This window comes from Caretta caretta, chromosome 4 (genome assembly GCF_965140235.1).
Source record: "Caretta caretta isolate rCarCar2 chromosome 4, rCarCar1.hap1, whole genome shotgun sequence".
NCBI classification, from domain to species: domain Eukaryota; kingdom Metazoa; phylum Chordata; order Testudines; family Cheloniidae; genus Caretta; species Caretta caretta.
The window spans coordinates 95708732-95729743 of NC_134209.1; the positions used below are offsets into that span (position 1 = coordinate 95708732).

The following is a 21012-nucleotide window of genomic DNA, read 5'->3' on the forward strand; positions in this document are numbered from 1 at the left end:
GGCGCGGCGCGCGGAGATGATGTAATGGCTTTGTGCGGTGGGGGCGGCAGGTTCTGCGCTTCTCGGTGCGACTCGCTATTCTGGGGCCGCCTCCGCCGCCGGGTCCCAGGCAGACCCACCCCCACCCCAGGCCCGGCTCCGCCCAGCCCGTGTGAGCCCGGAGTAGGTGAGAGCGGGAGGGGCCTGGCTTCCGGGCGTGGTGGGCCGTGGGGATTCGGGCGGGAGGTTTTTAGGCGGTGGAGCCGGGGTGAGGGGTGCGGCCTGGGGGCTCCTCCGGTCCCCGTGGGGCGCGCGCCGCTCTCGGTTTTCAGTTCCCATGGGCGGAGCGGCCTCTGCTTGCGGTTTGGGTCCCGCGGCACCGGGCGCTGCAGCCCCTGACCCGCGCCGTGCTCCGTGTGGGCTGAAGGTACCTGCCCTTGGGGAGGGTGGATCACGGACAGTGGGGGTTATGAAACTTCTGTGTGTTTTTATGAAACTTCTGCCTGTCTTTCAGTAGGATGCCATTTTTTAGACTCATAGAGCTGTAGGGCTGAAAGGTCTCTCTCGAGATCTAGTCCAGCCCCCAGCGCTGAGGCAGCACCAAGTAAGCTAGACCATCCCTGACAGTCCAAACTGTTCTTTAAAACCTCCAATGATGAGGCTTATGCAACCTTCCTTGAAAGGCTGGACCACAGGTCAACTACTATTATAGTTAGAAAGTATTTCCTAATATCTTACCAACATCTTTCTTGCTGCAGATTAAGCCCATTACTTTTTGTTCTGTCATCAGTAGACGTCCTGTTTATAACAGCCCTTAACATATTTGAAGACTGTTATCAGGTACCCCATCAGTCTTCTTTTCTCAAGATTAAATAGGTCCAGGTTTTTTAAAACCTTTCCTCATGAGTCAGGTTTTTCTAATTCTTTTATCACATTTGTTGCTATTCTCTGGACTCTTTTTTACTTGTCCACATCTTTCCTAAAGTGTGGCTCCCAGAATTGTACACAGGACTCAGCTGAGCCCTCACCAGCACCAAGCAGAGTGGGACATTAGCTCCCATTTCTTATGTACAGTGCACTTGTTAATACACTCCAGAATGATGCTAGCTTTTTTAGCAACTGGGTCACATTGTTGACTCATATCACTCAGTTTGTGATCCACTACTCTCCCAGATTCTTTTCAGCAGTACTTCTGCCTAGCCAGTTATTCCCTATTTTGTATTTGTGCATTTGATTTTTCCTTCATAAGTGAAATACCTTGTACTTATCTTTACTGAATTTCATCTTGAGTTCAGACCAATTCTCTAATTAGTTAAGGTTGTTTTGAATTTTAATCCTGTCCTCCAAAGTGCTTGCAACCCCTCCCAGTGTGGTATCGTCTGCAAATTTTATAAGCCTACTATCCACTCCTTTATCCAAATTGCTAATGTAACTATTGAATAGTACCATGTTCATAAGCTTTCAGTGACTAACTTTTTCTTTCATTTGAGTTTCAGGAAAACTGTTGGATCTTGCTCTGAAATTTAAGGAAGCATTCTTTTTCAAATCATTGGGAATCAAAATTTATATTTATGTTCTTGTCTTTTAGGTAAACAAATAAAATCTATTTTATGAAACTGACCCTCAATCAAGTATAACTCTTTGATGCCTGGTATCTAAATCCCCCCCGCCCCCACTATGCCAGCAGCTACAGTAGATCATAGCCAAAGAATTTGTGAAGTTTGGGCTTGTAACCTGGATGAAGAAATGAAGAAAATTCGTCAAGTTATATGGAAGTATAATTATGTTGCCATGGTATGTCTATGACAGATCCCTATTTAGTGTACTACGTGGTCTTGTCATGTTTTCTCACTGGGTGAGGTAATATCTTATAGAGAGACACAGCTGAGTAAGCTTGAAAGCTTGTCTCTCTCACCAGTAGAAGTTAGTCCAATAAAGGATATTACCTCACCTACCTTGTCTCTCTAATATTCTGGGACCACTATTGTTACGACAACACTGTATACAAGTTTTCTCAGTGACAAGAAATTAGTCTTTTTAAATGGCTGGATCCAGAATCCATTGAAGACCATGGAAAGTCTGAATTATCGCTCCAGGTAGTCTATTGTGGTGATAGTAATGTTCATTCTTTTTTTTTTTTGTAAATAATACAGCCATATACCATATTTTCAGTGAGAGTTATAATGTTAAGTGTTTGGAAAAATGCTGTTCAAATATTTATATTTGGAGTGGGTGGGCTGCAAATAAGTTGTATCTCTTTTGTTGAAGCTGTAAACTTATTTTTTACAGGACACAGAGTTTCCAGGTGTAGTTGCAAGGCCTATTGGAGAATTCAGAAGCAATGCAGACTATCAGTATCAACTGCTGCGCTGTAATGTAGACTTGCTAAAGATAATTCAGCTAGGACTGACATTTATGAATGAGCAAGGAGAATACCCTCCAGGAACTTCAACTTGGCAATTTAATTTTAAATTTAATTTAACGTAAGTGGTGATAAAATCTTATTACTGTTGGGTTTTTTTGTTTTGTTTTTTTTACAACCAAGCATGTTGTTGTTATTACTTGCGCAGTATTTATTTAAAATCTCAAAGGACTGATGTTATGGTCCTTTCTACTTCGAGTATAAGACACTTTAGAGACAAGAAAAGGCCATTCAGGCAAATGGACTTCTGCTTTCTTGGTTTTAGGCCCACATTCCTGTATTTTCCTTTTATATATTCTGCTCTAATATCTGTGTAACTTAAGGGTCAGTCATGTGAGGGGCTGAGCTGGGAGTTGAAGGCACTCAGCCCCTTGAAGATTTATCCTGTATTTCTTTCATATGCATTTTTAGCCTTTAACTAAAGTAGTTCTGCCTAAATTCTTTGCTTCTAGATTGTCTAATTTCTGATGGTGCTAATAATGTGAAATATACTGTAAAAGGAATCTTTCTTAGTATGTAGCATGATATAATCGCAAAACCATTAAGTTGAGAGAAACCAGACAAGGATTTTTTTTTAAAAAAAGAGTGTTAGGAGAGAGAACTTCATTTTTGTTGCCAACAGAAGTTGTGTAGGATGTAGAACAAGATCTTGAACTTTCAGCCCAAACTTGGTTAGTCGAAAGAAAACAAGTAAGCTTTTTACAATTCAGAAGGAAATTTCTGGATTTTATGAATAAAATTTAATCTTGAATATTACATTCACTTCCTGCTCATTAAAATTAGATTTTTTTTGACATGCACTTGTGTAAGTAATGGATTAAAAAAATCCTAACTGAACATAGGACACCAAAGTCGTCTTCTACACAAGTACAGCATAGGCAATGACATCTAATGTTTATAAGATCTGACTTGGAGCGGCCCATTCTTATATAGTGTCATTCATTCGTAATGTATCAAAGCAATTTACAGAGTGAAATAATAATTAGAGAAATAGCAGAAGAGGAATGAGAAATTAAGAGACAATTGGGGGAGATTCCAAACTTGACATCAGCAGTTGCTAGAATGTTGACTTACATGAGTAAGTCTTCGAAGGACAAGCCAGTGAAAGAACAAAGCTATACTCATGTTTGTTTACAGACCAAAATATGGTTGGTTACCTGAATAGGGAACCCGGTTGGCTTCATTAGGCCCCAGAAGTTAATAACTAAAAGAATGTTGTTGGTTAGTTTTAGCTACAGTTAAGGATTTGCTTCTCTCCCAGTCTCCTGTGCTGGTAGTCTTTGTTTGGTGGACTTGTACAGCAGTGGAATATTAAATATATAAAGATCTGTATGGGTCTCATTTACCACAATGATAAGTGTTGTACAGGACCTACCTAAATGTATAAAGTTTTTTTTATGGGTACCCTCTGAAATACATAGTATTGGCAATAGTATTCCCTCTTCTTACTATGCATCATTAGTGAATATATATCCAGCAAACTAGAAGTTGTTTAGGTTTTTTTAATCTCATTATTACACTGATCAATAGGAGGAGAGAAAAAAGTCAAGAATAATAACTTCAGACCTGGGAGAAGCAGGGAAGGAATTTTCCCTGAGTAATCTTCCCTCCCTAGCCCTTCCAGTTTCTCAAAATCAATATGCTCAGCTTGTCTCTTTCTTGCTTGTTTTGTGTCTAGTAATAGCGTCACTGAAATTTTTGCAAGGGAAAATAAATTTCCTTAATATTTAGGGTGTATCTCAACTTTTAATTTCCTTGATTAAAGTATTGGAGTGAATAATATATCTTGGTTGAAATCCATTCTTACTACGTTAGTAGGGCCCAACCATGTTCACAGTCCATTCTGATCAATTTCACAGTCATAGGATTTAAAAAATAGTAAATTTCATGATTTCAGCTATTTAAATCTGAAATTTCAGAGTGTTGTAATTGTAGGGGTCTTGACCCATAAAGGAGTTGTGTTGTGCAAGGTTATTGGGGCAGGAGCGGGTTGCGGTACTGCTACTCCCCCCACACTTACTTCTGCACTGCCACGCTTGCTTCTGCACTGCCTTCAGATCTGGGCGGCTGGAGAGCAGCGGCTGTTAGCTGGGCACCCAGCTCTGAAGGCAGTGCCCCTCCAGCAGCAGCGCAGAAGTAAGGTGGCCAAACCATACCATGCCACTCTTACTTCTGTGCTGCTGCAGGCGGCGGCTCTGCCTTCAGAGCTGGGCAGGTGGAGAGCAGTGGCTGCTGGCTGGGAGCCCAGCTCTGAAGGCAGAGCCAGCAGCAGCAGCGCTGAAGTAAGGGTGGTGTGGTATGGTTTGGCCACCTTACTTCTGCGCTGCTGCTGGAGGGGCACTGCCTTCAGAGCTGGGTGCCCGGCTAACAGCCACTGCTCTCCAGCCACCCAGATCTGAAGACCATGCAGAAGTAAGGGTGGCAACACTGGACCCTGCACCCCCAAATAACCTTGTGACCTCCCTGCAACTCTCTTTTTGGTCAGGACCCCCAATTTGAGAAACGCTGGTCTCCTCTGTGAAATCTGTGTAGTATAGGGTAAAAGCGCACAAAAGATCAGTTTTCATGGGGGGAGACCAGATTTCACAGTCCATGATGCGTTTTTCCTGGCCGTGAATTTGGTAGGGCCCCAGACATTAGGGAAAGTAGTTTGGTTATGAGAAGGAAGAGTTTATAATCTTGTCTGAACAACCAGTCTTCTGCCAAATATCTATGATTAATATAAGAAAATAGTCCTATGTCGATCCCTAGAGAGCTTGGTTCAATTTCTTTGCTATTTTCTTTAAACATTCCTGAATTTTATCTTCTAATGGGATTGAGGATAACGTTAAAACTGCTTAGTCAATACTGTGTAAAAAATTGGTGATTATAAAACAATCAACTCTAAATGCATGGTTTTCAGATATGTATATATTTAACTGTGAATACTTACAAAATGGAGTCTAAATTGTTAAATCTATTTTAACATTGCCTATTGAAACAATGGGCAAAAGGTTCCAAGTATACACAGCATTCTGTGCTGGCTTTTAATTATAAACTTGATATTGAGGTTGTGGTCTTTGTGTGGATCTGAATGTTGTGTTACTTATATCTCTCATCCTAGGGAGGACATGTATGCCCAGGACTCCATAGAACTACTAACAACATCTGGTATCCAGTTTAAAAAGCATGAGGAAGAAGGAATTGAGACTCAGTATTTTGCAGAACTTCTTATGACATCGGGAGTAGTGCTGTGTGAAGGAGTCAAATGGCTTTCCTTTCATAGGTAAATACTGCACATACAGTAATATTTGAGTTGGCCATTTCTTAATCATCTATTCTGATGCCAGACTTAAAAATGATTGGCCTGTGCATTTTAAGCTGTACATCTAGTGCTGAATTAGTTCAGGGTATAGTGAAATAATTTAAAATGCTTTGTTAAGGTTATTCTTAGGATCTGGGCTTCCAACTTCACAGTAGTTCATTTAGAAACTAATGACCTGTGTCTTGTAACAAGATGCAAAAACATTGGTTTTCAGGAGCAGCCTTATAGAAAGGGAGCACTGTAGCTTTCTATTTGTTTTGCTTTGACAGTTTCCCAGGTCAAGGGAGAAAACAAATACATAACTCTCCTTGTGTATGCTAGTCAAGTAATTGGAAAACTGAAAATAGTTGCTTAACATTGTTTGGGGGGGATGGACACCTCAGTACAGCCCTGAAGACTTTAATAATGCTGGCAGGAAAAACATGAACATGTCATATTAAATGCACAAAAAACAAAACTTTCAGATGACTTTGAAAAACACATCTTGTTCTTATGTAGGACACTCTCAACTACTTAAACACTTTTTTTTTTTTTAAAGTAGACGCCTTTATGTTCTTGGCTGAGAGCATGTGGCCTCTCTAAAAGAACTAATTCCTTGTGAATTATTATTTTGGACATATGTTATTTAGGATGACAGTTATTAACTCAGTTGCAGCAATCAGCCTTTTTTGGGATGTTTTTAGCTGAGCCAAAAAAGGGAAAAGACTGAGGATTGTGTGCCCAGGAAAAGTGATGTTTGAAGAGTGCTCCTCCCATTTTACCATGCTTCGTGTTATGAAAGTTTTACATGAAACACTTCTTTCTGCACACATGCTTTGGGCTGTCTTGTGGAAGAAAGTTCTTACTACTTGGTGTGCTTAGCTTATTGAAGAGACATTATTTCTCAACGAGATGGAAGGGAGGGGTGTGTGTGTGTGTGTGTACACAGTGCATATAAATGAAGAGATCCGTGACTGAGTTTTGTTTTGTTTGGTTTCTTTAGTTCGGAAGTGACTGTAATCAGGTTTCAAATTCCATTCTTCTATAATGAGGTGGAAGTGAATATATAGCAGGGTGGATTTGATTTAAATCACTAGTGAGGAAGACTTGATTTAATCGTGGATTTCTACATAAAAGTGCATTCTTGTTGATTGTTATAACCTTAATCCATATTCTTCCCAACTCGGAGATAGATGTAGGCTTCATTTTTAGAAGGTACACACTATACATTTTTAAAGTGATTGATTTATTTTAAAAAAATTTTCAGATTAGTTTTACAGCTATATCAGAAAATGAATGATTGTTTGGTTATTTCATTTACCAAAGGTAATTGAAGCAGATAGTTCACCTCCCAATGACTTCATAAATATCTATCTCCAATTCAACAGGTTAATCATTAATATTTGCAGGATTTTCTTGCCAGAACATCACCAAACAGACATTTAAATTGTTTTATTTAACTAAAACAACAACGTTAATGTATTCTGGATTTTTTTCTTCAACAGAAAACATAATATTTTAACAAAACAAGCATATGAATTTTTGAATTTAGTTAAACATTCAAGGTTTTTAAAATCAGGTTTGCTTTTGTTAAAATTGTTTTTAACTAAAATAGTTTAAAGGAAGTATTTAAAAAACAAAACAAAAATTAAATCGACTCTGTCAGCCAAGTCAACATGAGAAACTTAAAATATTGGCTTCTGCAGCTAACTCAGTCATCTTCACCTTCATTTTCTTGTTTGTTCATCATCTGGAAAAGAAAAACAAGCTTTCTGGCTTTTTCAGGTTCCAAATGATTTCTCAATTTGGAATGAATTCGTCCAAAGGAAGAAAATATTCTTTCTACACCAGCAGAAGAAGCTACTGCTGTTAAAAGTGAGATTATCACTTCAACAGTCTCTGAATCCAAGTGCTTAAGTGACTTCCACTAGTTCACTGATGTAAAATTTTTTTAAAACATCATCAGCAAACATATTTCTTGAATGGTTCACCCTTAGCTCTGAAGTTTATTGTAGTTGGCATTATGGAGGGATGTCCATGTCGTAGCCAACTCCTCTTCTTCAGCAGTTAAGGTTTGATCCTAGTATTGAGTATTGAGAATATTTGCAAGAAAATGAGCTGGAGATAGTGCTTGTCCCATTTGTTTTGTTAATGCTTGTAATTTAACTCTGTCATTGCATATTTCTCTTTTTAAGATCTCACTCAGTTCCTTCCAAATTTCAACAGCATCAGCAATAAAACAGCTATTTCCCTCATTTTGTTCAAGGCTACAGAAATAGGCTTCAGGGCACTCAGCATGTGCTCAACATTTCTCTTAAGCCCAAAGTTGAGAACTTTGGCTGTGACAGTGCCATCTGTTTTTTCACTATTTTGTTCACACACTGTCACCAGATTAGGCCAGTTCTTGATGGAACCAGTCCGCTACTGAGTTCCATCACACATCTTGTGGGAGGGTTAGCTTGTTTCCTCACGCTTTTTTCGCAGCAGCTGCTGCAAAGTGGTTGTTACAGAAGTATTTTGCCATTTTAACAACATTAGCCTTTATTTTTGGAACACTGAAGTCTTTGGTTAGGAGGTGCATTAAATGAGCACTGTAACTGTATGTTATTAGCTTGGGACTCTCTTCACTCTTGTAAATAATTTCTTGGATACATTTGCAGCATTGTCTGTGACCAAGCTGTGTACTAGACATTTGAATTTTTTTCCAGTTTGTTTTAGCTTTTACTGCTACTTCTTCTAAGTGTTCTGCTATGCATGCATTTCCTGATGTATCAATTGTTTCTGTAAGGAAGACCTTCTCTTCTTCTGTTGTCACACAAGCACATACAACAGGATCATTGTGGACATTGCTCCACCTATCAAGACTCAGGTTAACAATTTCATCCTCTAGACCTTTTGCACGCTGCTCAATTTCTCTTTCATACACTTTATGCAGCAATTTGCCTGCGACATCTGCTCTGTTGGGTGGACTGTATCCTGGTCTTAATGTCTGAACCATGTTAATGAATTGTGGGTTTTCAATCATGCGGAAAGAAGAGTTTGTTGCATAAGCAAACGGGGCAATTTTTTCATCAGTTACCTTTTTTTGTAATCTGCTGGTTCTTATCACAAACTTATCTATGGTTGTTTTTGGATGGAGGTTTTTTTTTCTTTTTGCTACAGGTGATATATTGTGGCTATGTGACATACATGATGTGACTGAAACACTATAATTGGCAGATAACTCCGAAACTGTAGAAAATGATGGTGATCTTGAAGGTGGATATTCTTCAGAATCCTGTATGTTGAGGATGGATTCTCCTAAACAAAATGTCAGTGCAGTTATTCTATTATTAACATACTGCTCATTTAGTATTACTCATTGCATTCACTAACACTCAGTACTACTTTAAAGGTGAAATTGTAAAAGGAAGATCTGCCTATTTATTTTTTTACCACAACTGCATCTAAAATGATAGTACCATAGAGGAACAACTATATTTTTTGCTCAAACATGAGAATTCAAGAATAGTCCAGAAGGAAGACAGGCAGTCCTTAAGAAAGAAGTATGAAATAAAAAATGTTTACCAACCTGAAGATCCTGCATGATCAGACGTGTTCCTTTCATCATCTTCAACGCAGCATCCTCCTGAGAAAGAACACTTCTCATGATGTTGTTTAATTTGGGCATCCAGGCCTTGCATTTCTTTATTGCACTGTTTGCATTTTGCACACATGCCTGTCTTACCCACAGGTAGAGGAACTTCATTAAAATATTCCCAAACTAGGTCTCTTTTACTGCCTGCTGGCATTATAGGTTTTCCCTTCTAGTGAGAGAATGGTATGGTAGATCTCAGATCAAAGAAGGCTACACTCAGAAAGACCTCAAGACTTCTGGAATATGCTGCTCAAACGGTTTCACCTTTCTTTCTACTGCTGTCCCTCCCTTCTCACATTTATGTCCAGACTTCTTCTCCTTGTCCAGATCTATTCTGCCCCCACCAATCTTCTATTCATTAAACTTTTTGAAACTTTGTACTTTTAGAGAGAGGTAAAGGATTGACACTGTACACAGATTTGCAGAGGGACAATAGGGATGAGCTCTGTTGTTTCTCGCCTCTATATATTATTTATTTAAAAACCTTTTTCCTGTTAACAAGCATGTTATCTCTAGCAACACAAATCCACAGTTCGAGAACTGCAAAACTAAGCATCTCTGATAGTATCTTCTAGACTGAGCCCCATTGGGTAGATAGAAAGATTAATTTAAATAATCTATACAGAAGCCTCTGGAACCCCATAAGATTGGGTCCCTAATCCATGAACTGTTGGAACTTGCTTACAAACTTTTTTTAAACATTACATGAATATATAGTCTCACACTACAGAATTAGAATTTATAATCCCTATTCCATGGTGAGATATCTTTGAGCTATAATGTGTCTTAATTAAAACTATCTTTAGATAGGTTTTTTTCATCAAAAAGCATTTTTTCAAAAAAACATTGATTTTTATCCACCCTGATAGAGTGGTAGGGGGAGTGGATAGAGAGAATTCTTTTTTTTTTCCAGTGGCCAGAGGGGGTAAGAAGATTTTTCAGCTTAAGATGCCTGCTAGATTGAGTGTCCGTGGTAAGAACTGTTTCACTCCTGAATGTAAATTACTCCTGGGGAAATTCTGCACCAAAAAATTAAAAATTCTGCTCATGATATTTTAAAATTCTACAATATTCTGCATATGTTGTTTGTCAAAAGAACACAATATAATCATGCCAGTTTCAATTATTTTGGTAATTTATTTCAAAATATCTGTCAGCAAGTATGTCTGTAACAATACAGATTAAAAAAAAATCTGGTAATTTTTTTTTTTTTGGACAAATAGATTCCTTACTAGGCATATTAATACAGAACTTTTGAGTAGCGCATTTAATTTACAATACAGAACTGTATTTCCTGCTCTCGTCAGAAGCAGTGCAAAGACTTGGGAGTGTCAGGGGTAATGGAGGAACTGAGGGAGAGGGAAGGAGCCTGGAGTGAACCTGGAGGGTTGCTGGGTGTGTGTGGGAGAAGTACAGAACAGATTTTTGGGGTGATGGACAGGATTGTTAGGGAGTTGGAGAGCCTACCCCATGCAGACCCCAGCTGATCCCAAGCCTCTCCCATTCAGTCAGGCACATCTGCCCCTGTCCCTGCACCCCCCATCCTGATGCGTGTTTGCAGCCTCCTCCCCATGTGGCCATGTACCCCCACTCCCATTCAGCCCCTGACTCAACGCTGTCACCCCACTAGCTCCTGAGCCCCTGCCCCAATCTGTGTCCCCCACTAGCCATTTTGAGCCCCAGTCTGTGACACCTAACCCTCAGCAGCACCATGTCTCCTACTCTGTCCTAACCTGGCTCTGCGGGCAGGCTGCTGTGATGCATTTCTACTCCTGGGGGAATTCTGTTCCACTGCACGCGCGTGCAAATTTTTTCCCCCACAGAAAATACATTCTGCCCCAGAAGTGCTGCAGTTCTGCCTTTTGCCCACTAGAGGCCACTGTGGTGCCAGAACAGCCAATAGCTGTTGAGTTCCAAGTAGCTGAAAGTTGCAAGTTGCGAAAGTTCTGAAATCTGTATCTATCACACTGGATGCACTATGATTATAGAATTGTGGGGGTTCAGTAGGCTGTGGTTTGGTGACTAACTATATTTGACTTGTATTTCATTTGTGTGCTGTTTGACAGTAGTCTATGCAAACTTGGTCACTGCTATATTCAAGTTTTAAACAGATTGAAACTGTGGATGACAAATTAGAAAGTAAAGGATATTCTTGAGAGTCAGTTTAGAATTTCTTGTGCCTGTTCAGATGCCAATAGAACGCATTGTTGCATAATAGAAATTTTCCGTAATGATCAGGTAAAATATTCATGATACCTAAGTACATGCAGCTCTTGTTTTAGAGAAATAGTGCTAACCCCATTTTATAGATGGGAAAACTGAAGTTCAGAGCTGGGAAGAAAGGTCTTAAGACTCCTCCTGATCCAGCAGATGGTGCTTTCTCTTCTTTTTGTGCAACATGTGCACAAGTAGTAATGAAAATCAATGTTTTTTCCAATTTGGGAAAATATTTTTAAAATTGAGTGGATAATGTTTTAGATATCAGTGTTTATAGATAATCATGCAGTTTGAAAAATATTATATGAGCAGCTTCTAATAATTTTCTAGCCACAGAACCATTTTTCTTTAAATTGCCTCCTCAGCTAAGACTGAAGCTTGGTCTATGCTAAGAGTTAGGTTGACATAAAGCAGCTTATGTTCACCTAACTAGGTCAGTGTGTACACTACAGCTTTGCTTCTGCTGATGTAAGTGCCCTACTAAACCGACATAATAACTGCACCTCCGCTTATGTCAGTATAGTTAGGGTGACGCAGTGTCTTTGTAGACACCACGTTCCCTACCCGGGCTGTTAGCTGTCTTTGTCAATTTTATGGCTCCACTGAGCCGTGAAATTGACAAGAAAGCTGGCTCCCCAACTGGGCTGCTGCCTGGTCTCCGCTTCAAGCCAGGCTGCCACTCAGGCTCCGCACTCCGCAGTGGGAGCCTTGCTGCTTCCTAGGGTCCCAGCTCCTCGCTCCCCGCTGGGAGCAGAGCAGCTGACTGGATGCGGGGTGCAAATTTTCTGGCTTGGGGCAATAAGCCTTGGGTGACTGCCCCCCTGCTTCCGGCTGGGAACGGGGAGGCGAGAAGCCCGGGAGGCAACTGGGCTCCTGGTGGGGAGCTGCATGGAGCTGAGAGCCCTGGCTCTAATCCACCCACACTGCTCCTCTTCAGTTGGTGGAAGCGCTCCACGTGAGGGTACACAGCACTGATAGGAGGGTAGTGTTGACATCAGCCATTGCAATAATTACTGCGGTGGCTGAAAATTGACCTAACGTAGGTTGACTTAAGATTGTAGTGTAGACATGACCTGAGACTTAGTAGCCTGAGTTTCAGCCCACCCACATGGAATATCCACTCCGGATACCACACTGTGCACCTGCAGATCATTAAGATTTAGAATGAACAGCTTGAAGAAGTCCTAGCCATAGTAGTAACAATAAGCAAATTTTGAATCTCTCTTCCTTATTCCATTATATGAATGCATTTTCCAGCACAGAATGGAACAGGAAATATAAACACGAAGCCTCTAAAAATATCTGTACAAAGTCTACTTGTTAATAGGAGTTTAAATCGTGCATTTGTGTAATGGACTTGTATAGTCAATTGAGCACCAAAGCTAAATTTTGCTCTTGTAGCCAACATTGAATTTGAAGACTTATTGCTGTTTAAATGCCCTCAACTTGTTGTCTTAAGTGTTGGCTCCTAGGCAATGGAACAAAGCCTTCCTAAAAATGTGACAGAAATATCTTAGCTGAGAATAAATAGCTCTTTTACAGTCCTATTTTGTTTACCATACACAATGGTAACACACAATTAATGGTTAGTACGGGTTTTAAAAAGATAGGGAGAATCTTTATTCATCCTTAAATACTGATGCTTTGTTCTTAATTGAGAACAAAAGAAACCTCTTTTCAGTATTTATTTGTTCATGATTTTCAAATAATTGAGAGAATAAAAAAAAAAATCTAACAAAGAATGGAGCCAAAAGCATACCAGTGCAAATGTGTATACAAGGGAGGCAAAGCCATTATTATACTAAATTTGTTGATAATACTGACTTTGAAGTTAAGGGAATAATAGTCTGTGTATTTTGTGCCTAGAAAGAGGGGATGAAGAGCATGTAGGTAGCATACAATTTTAATATTTGTTTCTTTTATTTTGAACACTTAACAGATATCAACAAAACTGCTGTGCTTATATGTATCAGTCTTTTGGCATTAATATAGAATATTTAATATAGAAATAGTGAGGAGAGACCTCTTAAATACTGAGAAGGTGCTATTTCAGGAGACTGTAAAGAATTTTGAACAATACTTTTAAAGAAGCCATTGGAAACTTAATCTTTGGATATTTCTTAAATTACAGCTACAACTAACCAGGAGACCAGTCTCCTGATCTGTTTACAACATGATTTGCAACTAATAGTGTGACTAGGACCCGTCTGTCTTAAGTGTCCTGTAACTGGCATAAATCCTTGGATGGATGTTGCAACAGGATTGAGGACAGCTGTGTTGTAGAGAACCCCCTGACTCAATTATGTTTGTAGTGAACACTGACCCTAAAGTAGATCTCATCATCATCTTTGTTCTGCTCTACAGTAAAACTGAAGTGGCATAGCTATGTTGGTTAGAAGTATGGGGAAAATTAAATCCCCTAATTGACATAGCTATACTGGCAGAAACCCTAGTGGAGACACAGATATACCGGCAAAAGTCTTTTTGCTGGAAAAGCTTATTTCATTTAGGGAACTGGTATAAGTTATACAGGCAAAAGAGCTGTTTTGCTGGTATAAGTTTGTCTCCCCATTGGGAGGGTTGTCAGTAGTTATTTTTTGGAAAACCTTGTCTAGTGTAGACAAAGCCTTAAAGTCAGGAAATTTTTAGTCACCTAAGTATAAGCAAGTATACTCAAGACCTGATCTTGTGAGGTGCTGAGTGCTGCCCACTGTCACAGTTCAGAGCAACTGCACTTGTATTTCTCCTTTGTGGTCCAGCGGTGGCACTGTTTTTTTGGCTCTGGCTCTCAGACATTGCCTCCCTTGGGCAAAGCCCCATGTTTGTCTCCCTCCCCGATTTTTTTTTTTTTCTGTTTTCCTCAGGCTGCACATTTGCCTACCTACACTGTTATTTCCAGCAAGCCAAACTGTCTGTCTGTGCCAGTACCTGCTCTTTGCTTACTCTTTGAAGGCTGTGAACAACATAATTGCCAGCAGTTATGAGTTACTACACAGCTCTTACTAAGCAAGCACATTTATTCTTAAGTTGAAAGCATTACAGAGAAGACGTTTAAAACAATAAAAGTTGCTACACACATGCTTACCGGGTCACCCATCAGTCTTTTATTCCAAAGTATGTAGTTTCTGGATACCAGAACTTGTAAATAGGTATTCACTTGATTCCCCCCCCCCCCCCCAGTGGTTCCTATCTTTCAGTGGAGGGAAGTATTCTCTTTAAGAGTAGATCCAAAGACGTGGGGGGGGGGGTGGTTTTGTCTGTGTGTGTGTTCACTCCAAGTTTACTGAAACATTTCTTAGTGTCTTTTGAAATGTTGAGCAACTACAATTCTCGTTTACTGCAGTAGGAGTTGTGGATGCTTAGTACCTCTCAAGATCATGTTCTGAGAGTCAGTAGCTTAATCTTCACTTGGAATCTTGTTTCCTTGGAATTCACTATTTTGCAAATTGATTTTTCAAAGATACCTCAGAGTTCAACGGAGCAAAGCTGGAACCTGCTTCTCTGTCACAGTAGACAATCAGTGTTTTCTGTTGACTACAGGCATTCTCAGTTGTTGCGGTGGTGATGTTTGTTAAATGTATCCGGTTCTCCAAAACAAATTAGTCATTTTTAAGGGACACTACTGACTTCAAAAATTATTTGTGTAAATATTTTGTACTTACTGTAGTTCCAAGTAACGCTTTACATAGCAAAAATGTCTGTGTGCGCGCATTTGGCATCCTTTCATGCATAATTAATTTTACTGTCACCCTAGTCAGTACTTTTTGGAACTTTTACACAACTTTATTTCAAAGCTCATTTTTAATAAGCTTGAAGGAAGACTATTCAAGAAGTTATCTCTGGATTTCTAACAACTTCAGTGACATCCTGACATAGCACTAACAAAGCTATTGTGCAGCCAGAGGTTCATACAGCCACCAACATGGGATGCTTTCCCATGGCTATCAGTTTGTATATACTGTAGTTTTCCCACAGAGAGCCAGTAACCTTGCTAAACCAGAAGAGGGACAGCAACTTCAAAGATGGGTAGTGGAGTGTTCTGATAAATGAAGGGGCCTAAATAAAATCCTGAAAACCAAACCCCTGTTGAGGTCAGTAAGAGCTATGAGTGCTCAGCATGACAATTACAACACTAGTCAAATCATAGAACAGCTTGAATGCTAATTCTGAGGATAGTTAAGTTGTCCGAGCATTTGCATGGTGACTCCCTCAACAGTTGTATAGACTGATGTGCAGCTACCCTTTAAATCTTAACTTCAGTGCATGCCTGTTGTGTAGGGTAAGGGGGGAAAAAAAAGTTGTTCTGTTAAATTCTCTCCAGCAAGTCTTGTATAACGAGTGAGCTCCCCAAGAATCTTCTGATGTTCCAAACCTTGCAATTCCTGGTAGCCACTGTATTTTGCTAAGAAGATCAATTAAACTGTCAAGTAGGCAGCTACTTTCTAGTGCAGAAATAGAACTTACCATTATTAAAATGGGATAAAGCCTTTCCAGCCTATCTAGCTTTTGATAGTTCTCAAAATGTCTATTGGTAGCTTGAGAAAAGCACTTAACTCACAGTTAATTGGTTATTTTAAACTCTTCCCCACCCCCCCAAGATAATGGCAAAGGAAAGAAAAATATGGGCTTTTCTCATCTTTTCAGAAACTTTTGATTCTCGGTCAATTGCCTACAGCTAACTGTGCTCCTTGAACATACATGGTTTTGTGCACATGTTGCCATATAACTTCAGGGATTGTGGTTAGTTGTAAGCATCATAACTTTGAATAATTTTGTTAGCTAGGAAAAAAATATATAAGTAATAAAAGCCCTCATTTCAGGATGTAAACCACTAATTGCCGGATATTTGAAAGAAACTTCCCTAATGAGCAAGTAATTATATAATTGCTCATTGAGGTCTTTTTTGCCCCTTTCTCTACTGTGTCCAGTACTGGCTACTGTCCGATATGGAGTGCCAAACTAGGCTAACAATTGGCTTGATCTGGAATGATAATTGTAATGTTCTATAAGTGGTGGAGCATAAAGGCATTTTATATGATGGCTTGAAATTTGTACTGTGGCTTGTGAAATGCAGTCTGTGGTGGTTGTCATGGCACATTTGGGAATGTGTGTCTAAATACTTCAGATTTATTGAATGTCCAAGAGAGATTGACAGGTGGTGAACTGACCAAAACTAGCTTGTGTTTCTTGTCCAGGAGCAGATGTTTGATTAAATGTCCATGTACTGGGAGGGGTAATCCATATTATTGAGCATTCCACTGTTAACACTCCTGTTCTGATTTCCCCCCCTCCTCCACTCCCCCACCACGTGCAGGCCCTGGAACAAACTGCATCACTAAAACCACAGGAATACCTAAAAGAAACCATTTGTCTACTACCACAAACTACCACAAACTTCTATCATTTATTTTGGGGAAGTTCTATGGCCTGTGTTTTACAAGAGGTCAGACTAGATGATCAATTCATAATGGTTCCTTCTAGCCTTAGGATCCATGAACACTGTAAGTTGCAAGCCTGATGCTCTAGTCCTGCTCAGCCAGGACCGGCTCTAGGCACCAGCAAAGCAAGCATGTGCTTGGGGCGGCGCAATTCCAGGAGCGGCGTCATTCCGGCCAGCCTTTTTTTTTTGGCTTGGGCAGTTGCACTCTCGGAGCTTGGGGTGGCAAAAAACCTAGAGCTGTCCTGCGCTCAGCACAAAATCAGTACCTCTTTGCTTTACTCTTTTTGTAATGGGTGGGTGTGTGGGGAAGAAAAGAAGGGGGTGGGTGGGTGCTTGTGGAGAAAACAAAAGCTCAGATACTAAACTGTATAATAACTGTCCATCTATATTGGAAGCAGAGTTCTGGTGCAGCCTCAATTGTTACAGGGGATCACACTTAACTGTAGCATTATTTCAGTGAATTTCTGACTGCTACCTACAATCTCCACAGGGGCCCGATTTTCATTAATCTCTGAGCATTCTCAGGCTTCAGTTTTTGATGTCATTTCCCAGGTTTTTAAGATTTTCTTTTTAAATGCTGTATTTTGCTAGTGTAAGCAAAAGAAGCTGCTTTTATGATCTCAAGTCTACCTGTGAAGCAATCAAGTTGACTATTCTGTAGTTTTATGCTATTGGTCTCCATTGAAACTCCTGCCTTTCCAAGCCAGGGAGCAAAGGAGTCAATCTTCTGCTGTAAATTTTAGATTGCAGCCACAAAAGGACAACTGCAGCATTGGGAACCTCAGATGCTGGGTCAGATTTCTAGTTGTTTGAAGGAGTCAGTGGTAGAATATGGGAAACTCTCTTGGGAGAACCATAGTCAGCTGTACCATCGCTTGTTCCCCATTAGTGGATTTTAAGAAATGACCTGTTCTTCCCTGGTGTTGCTGTTAAGGATTTTCTAGTCTTTTTCTCCCTTTAGGCAGTATAACAGCAAGATCATAAAGATGATCAATAATATATAAATAGGGTGACACAAATGCTATAAAGGAGCATAACTCGTCTTGAACCAGGGGAAAATAGCATTCAAGATAGAAATGAATAATGCAAGTTAAAGCCCCAGTCCTGCATCTGAAATCAGGGCTCCACGCAGGTGTGGGCATCCAGTGTCCAGGAACATAATACAGGATTAGAGCCTTGTTTAGTAGTATCAGCCGAACAAACAGTCCTGCCTCAGTGCTTTTTGTGTTGTGGATTTTGAGTTAGTCATAGATCGGAACCAAATGGGTGGAGATGACAGAAAAGAAGAAAGCTAGTAGCAGTTGGAGCAGATATCAGAAGGGGCAACCCGAGACAACACCTTACCACTGGGGGCACCCCAAAGCCCCACCTACATCCCAAGGAAAACCCCAGATACCTTATCATCCTACTTCTGCCACCATGTCAGGGTCGTCCCATCCCCCCCATTCTGAACTCTGGGGTATAGATTTGGGGACCTGCATGAAAGACCCCCTAAGTTTATATTCTACCAGCTTAGGTTAAAACTTCCCCAAGGCACAAATCCTTTCCTTGTCCTTGGACGGTATTGTTGCCACCACCAAGTGATTTACATAAAAATTCAGAGAAGGGTCACTTGGAATCCCAGTTCCTCCAAAATATTCCCCCCCCCCCCCCAGCCCCTTTACCTCCTTTCGTGGGGACGCTTGAGACTAATATACCAACCAATTGCCTTAGCAATGTGAGCACAGACCAGACCCTTTGTCTTCAGGACACTGAAAATCAATCAGGTTCTTAGAAGAAGAAATTTATTTATAAAGAAAAAAATAAAAGAATCACACCTGCAAAATCAGGATGGAAGGTGACTTTACAGGGTAGTAAAAGATTTAAAACACAGAGGATTCCCCTCTGGGCTCAGCTCCACAGTTACAAAAACAGGCATAAAACTACCTCTGTAGCATAGGAAAATTCACAAGCTAAAACAAAAAATAACAACGCATTTCCTTGCCCTACTTACAATTTCTGTGAATTTAAATGGATTATTCCAGGTATGTTTTCAGGAGATGTTGTACCTGCTTGGCTTCTCCCTCCGTCCAGAGAGGGAACAACAAACAAATCCTCTTCTCCCCCCACCCTTCCCCCGCCCTGATTTGAAAGTATCTTCTTTTCTTATTGGTCCTTTTGGTCAGGTGCCAGCTAGCTTATCTGAGCTACTTATAGGTAACCCTTTACAGGTAAGGCAGTTGCTAACCTTCCCTTTATATTCATGACAGTCCGCAAAAGCCCCAGTCAAGATAGTACAGCACAAAAGGGCCCCAGACATACAAGAGGTACTCCTTGCCCTGAAGAGCTTACAGTCTGACTTTCTCAGCAGGCAGCAGCAGTACACGTTGCCCTTTAACCCAATCAATATATGTATTTTTATTTATGTAAATTAGTTTAGAAAATTCCCCTGTCAACTATCTATAAAATAGGTATATAACATAGTATTCTCTCAACACGAACTTACAGCTAATGGGTAAGTGAACTATCTAACAGTTATATCAAGGGTTTCCAATAACAAGATGTAGAGGCAGAAACTAAACTCGTATTGTTGCAGAACCCAGAGGAAGGAGAACTATGTGCAGCCTTAACTAGAGCAGGTGAAGTTCTTCAGGGTGCAAATAATCCATGATTCTATGTACTTTAGGTTCTGGCAGCAGTAGAAGTCATTTACTTTCAACCTCTGCCGTCTCATCACTAGAAACTTTCAATGCATATGAAAAGAGCCAGCTTGAAATCTGTCCATTATACATTCCGAGAATAGGTCCAGTGGTGGCAAAGTAGTGTCTCCTTCATAATGCTGCCCTGACAGTGTTTCTGCAGGAAAGTCTTCGTGTTCATTCCATCATTTGGCCTCCTTGAAGAGACTGCTAACATGGATTCCAATTTTGATAGTTTTTATGATGGTGGAAACTTGTCCTCTGCAAACTGCAGTGAGAACATCTGTGTTTCTCGGCTGTTAATATTTGAAGAGTCACATGATCCTCAAATTTTTTTGGTTAAATTTATATATAAAACGGCTCCCTATCTTTTGTTTTTAATTTAAATTTAACTAATTGGAGGCTTGACATTGGAGGTGAGAAGGATTTTTTTTATTATCTGCCTGACTTTGTTTTGTATATGTGATTAATTTGCAGTGGTTATGACTTTGGGTATCTAATCAAAATCCTGACTAACTCTAATTTACCTGAAGAGGAGCTGGACTTCTTTGAGATACTCCGGTTGTTTTTCCCTGTCATTTATGATGTGAAGTATCTCATGAAGAGCTGCAAAAATCTCAAGGTAAATGATTTGATATCTGGTTCAGAAAAGAATTTTTTAAGACGGCATTTTTTCCTACTGAAAGAACATATATGGCATCTGTTCACTGCCCTGTCCAGCAGTGAGCTCTACCTTGATGGTATTATTTGTTACACACAGTTGACTAGACTAATGGTTATTTGATATATAAAAAGTTATTGATGAAATGTAAGAGGCAGGGAGGAGCACATACTTTTGTTCTTGTGGCTCCTAGCTATTTAAAAATTACAAACCAATCCCATTTATTGGCAGCATCATAGATCCATGCTACCAAATGATAAACCCATGTTCGGAGGAAGTTACATCTTGCTGTTAACTTCTCAGGCTGTTAGAATTGATGGGCTTGGCCTCTGTGAGCAGGGTATTAATGACACACTCTTGCATCATTCCTCACTGCTCAGTCCACGGAGGGGTGGCAGTTATGATAAGGTGTAGTGAAAAGTGACTTTGTGAAGGGATGGAATGGCTAGACCTGCTGGTCGCCGTGTAGGCAAAAATGAGCAATGACAGATATGCTCAGAGCCAACTCATGACTTCTAGAAAAATAGACAGGGTTAGAAACTAACCTCTCAACTCAAGCCAGTTGGGCTATTAATTGGCTTGTTCTATTAGGCATAAAATTTGGAGAAGATTTGATTGGCCTGGAGAATGAATGTGAACTGGAAACAAATGTATGAAGGGAAGGACATCAAAAAGATATGCTGCTGGGATTGTTA

The 21012-nt window shown here is 40.1% G+C and overlaps 1 protein-coding gene across 2 annotated transcripts in view; it reads left to right on the forward strand.

Annotated features, from left to right (window-relative positions):
* Window positions 1-3: 3 nt before the first annotated feature.
* Window positions 4-21012, forward strand: part of CNOT7 (CCR4-NOT transcription complex subunit 7) — a 42240-nt gene continuing 21231 nt past the window's right edge. Inside the window, exons 1-5 of one of the 2 annotated variants that reach the window (XM_075127883.1) lie at window positions 4-166; window positions 1568-1773; window positions 2269-2462; window positions 5505-5666; window positions 20134-20278. In XM_075127883.1, coding sequence (XP_074983984.1) covers window positions 1657-1773; window positions 2269-2462; window positions 5505-5666; window positions 20134-20278 — 618 coding nt within the window. In that variant the 5' untranslated portion in view covers window positions 4-166; window positions 1568-1656. The remainder of the gene's footprint in view (window positions 167-1567; window positions 1774-2268; window positions 2463-5504; window positions 5667-20133; window positions 20279-21012) is intronic. The other variant, XM_048848170.2, reaches the window with a different exon arrangement.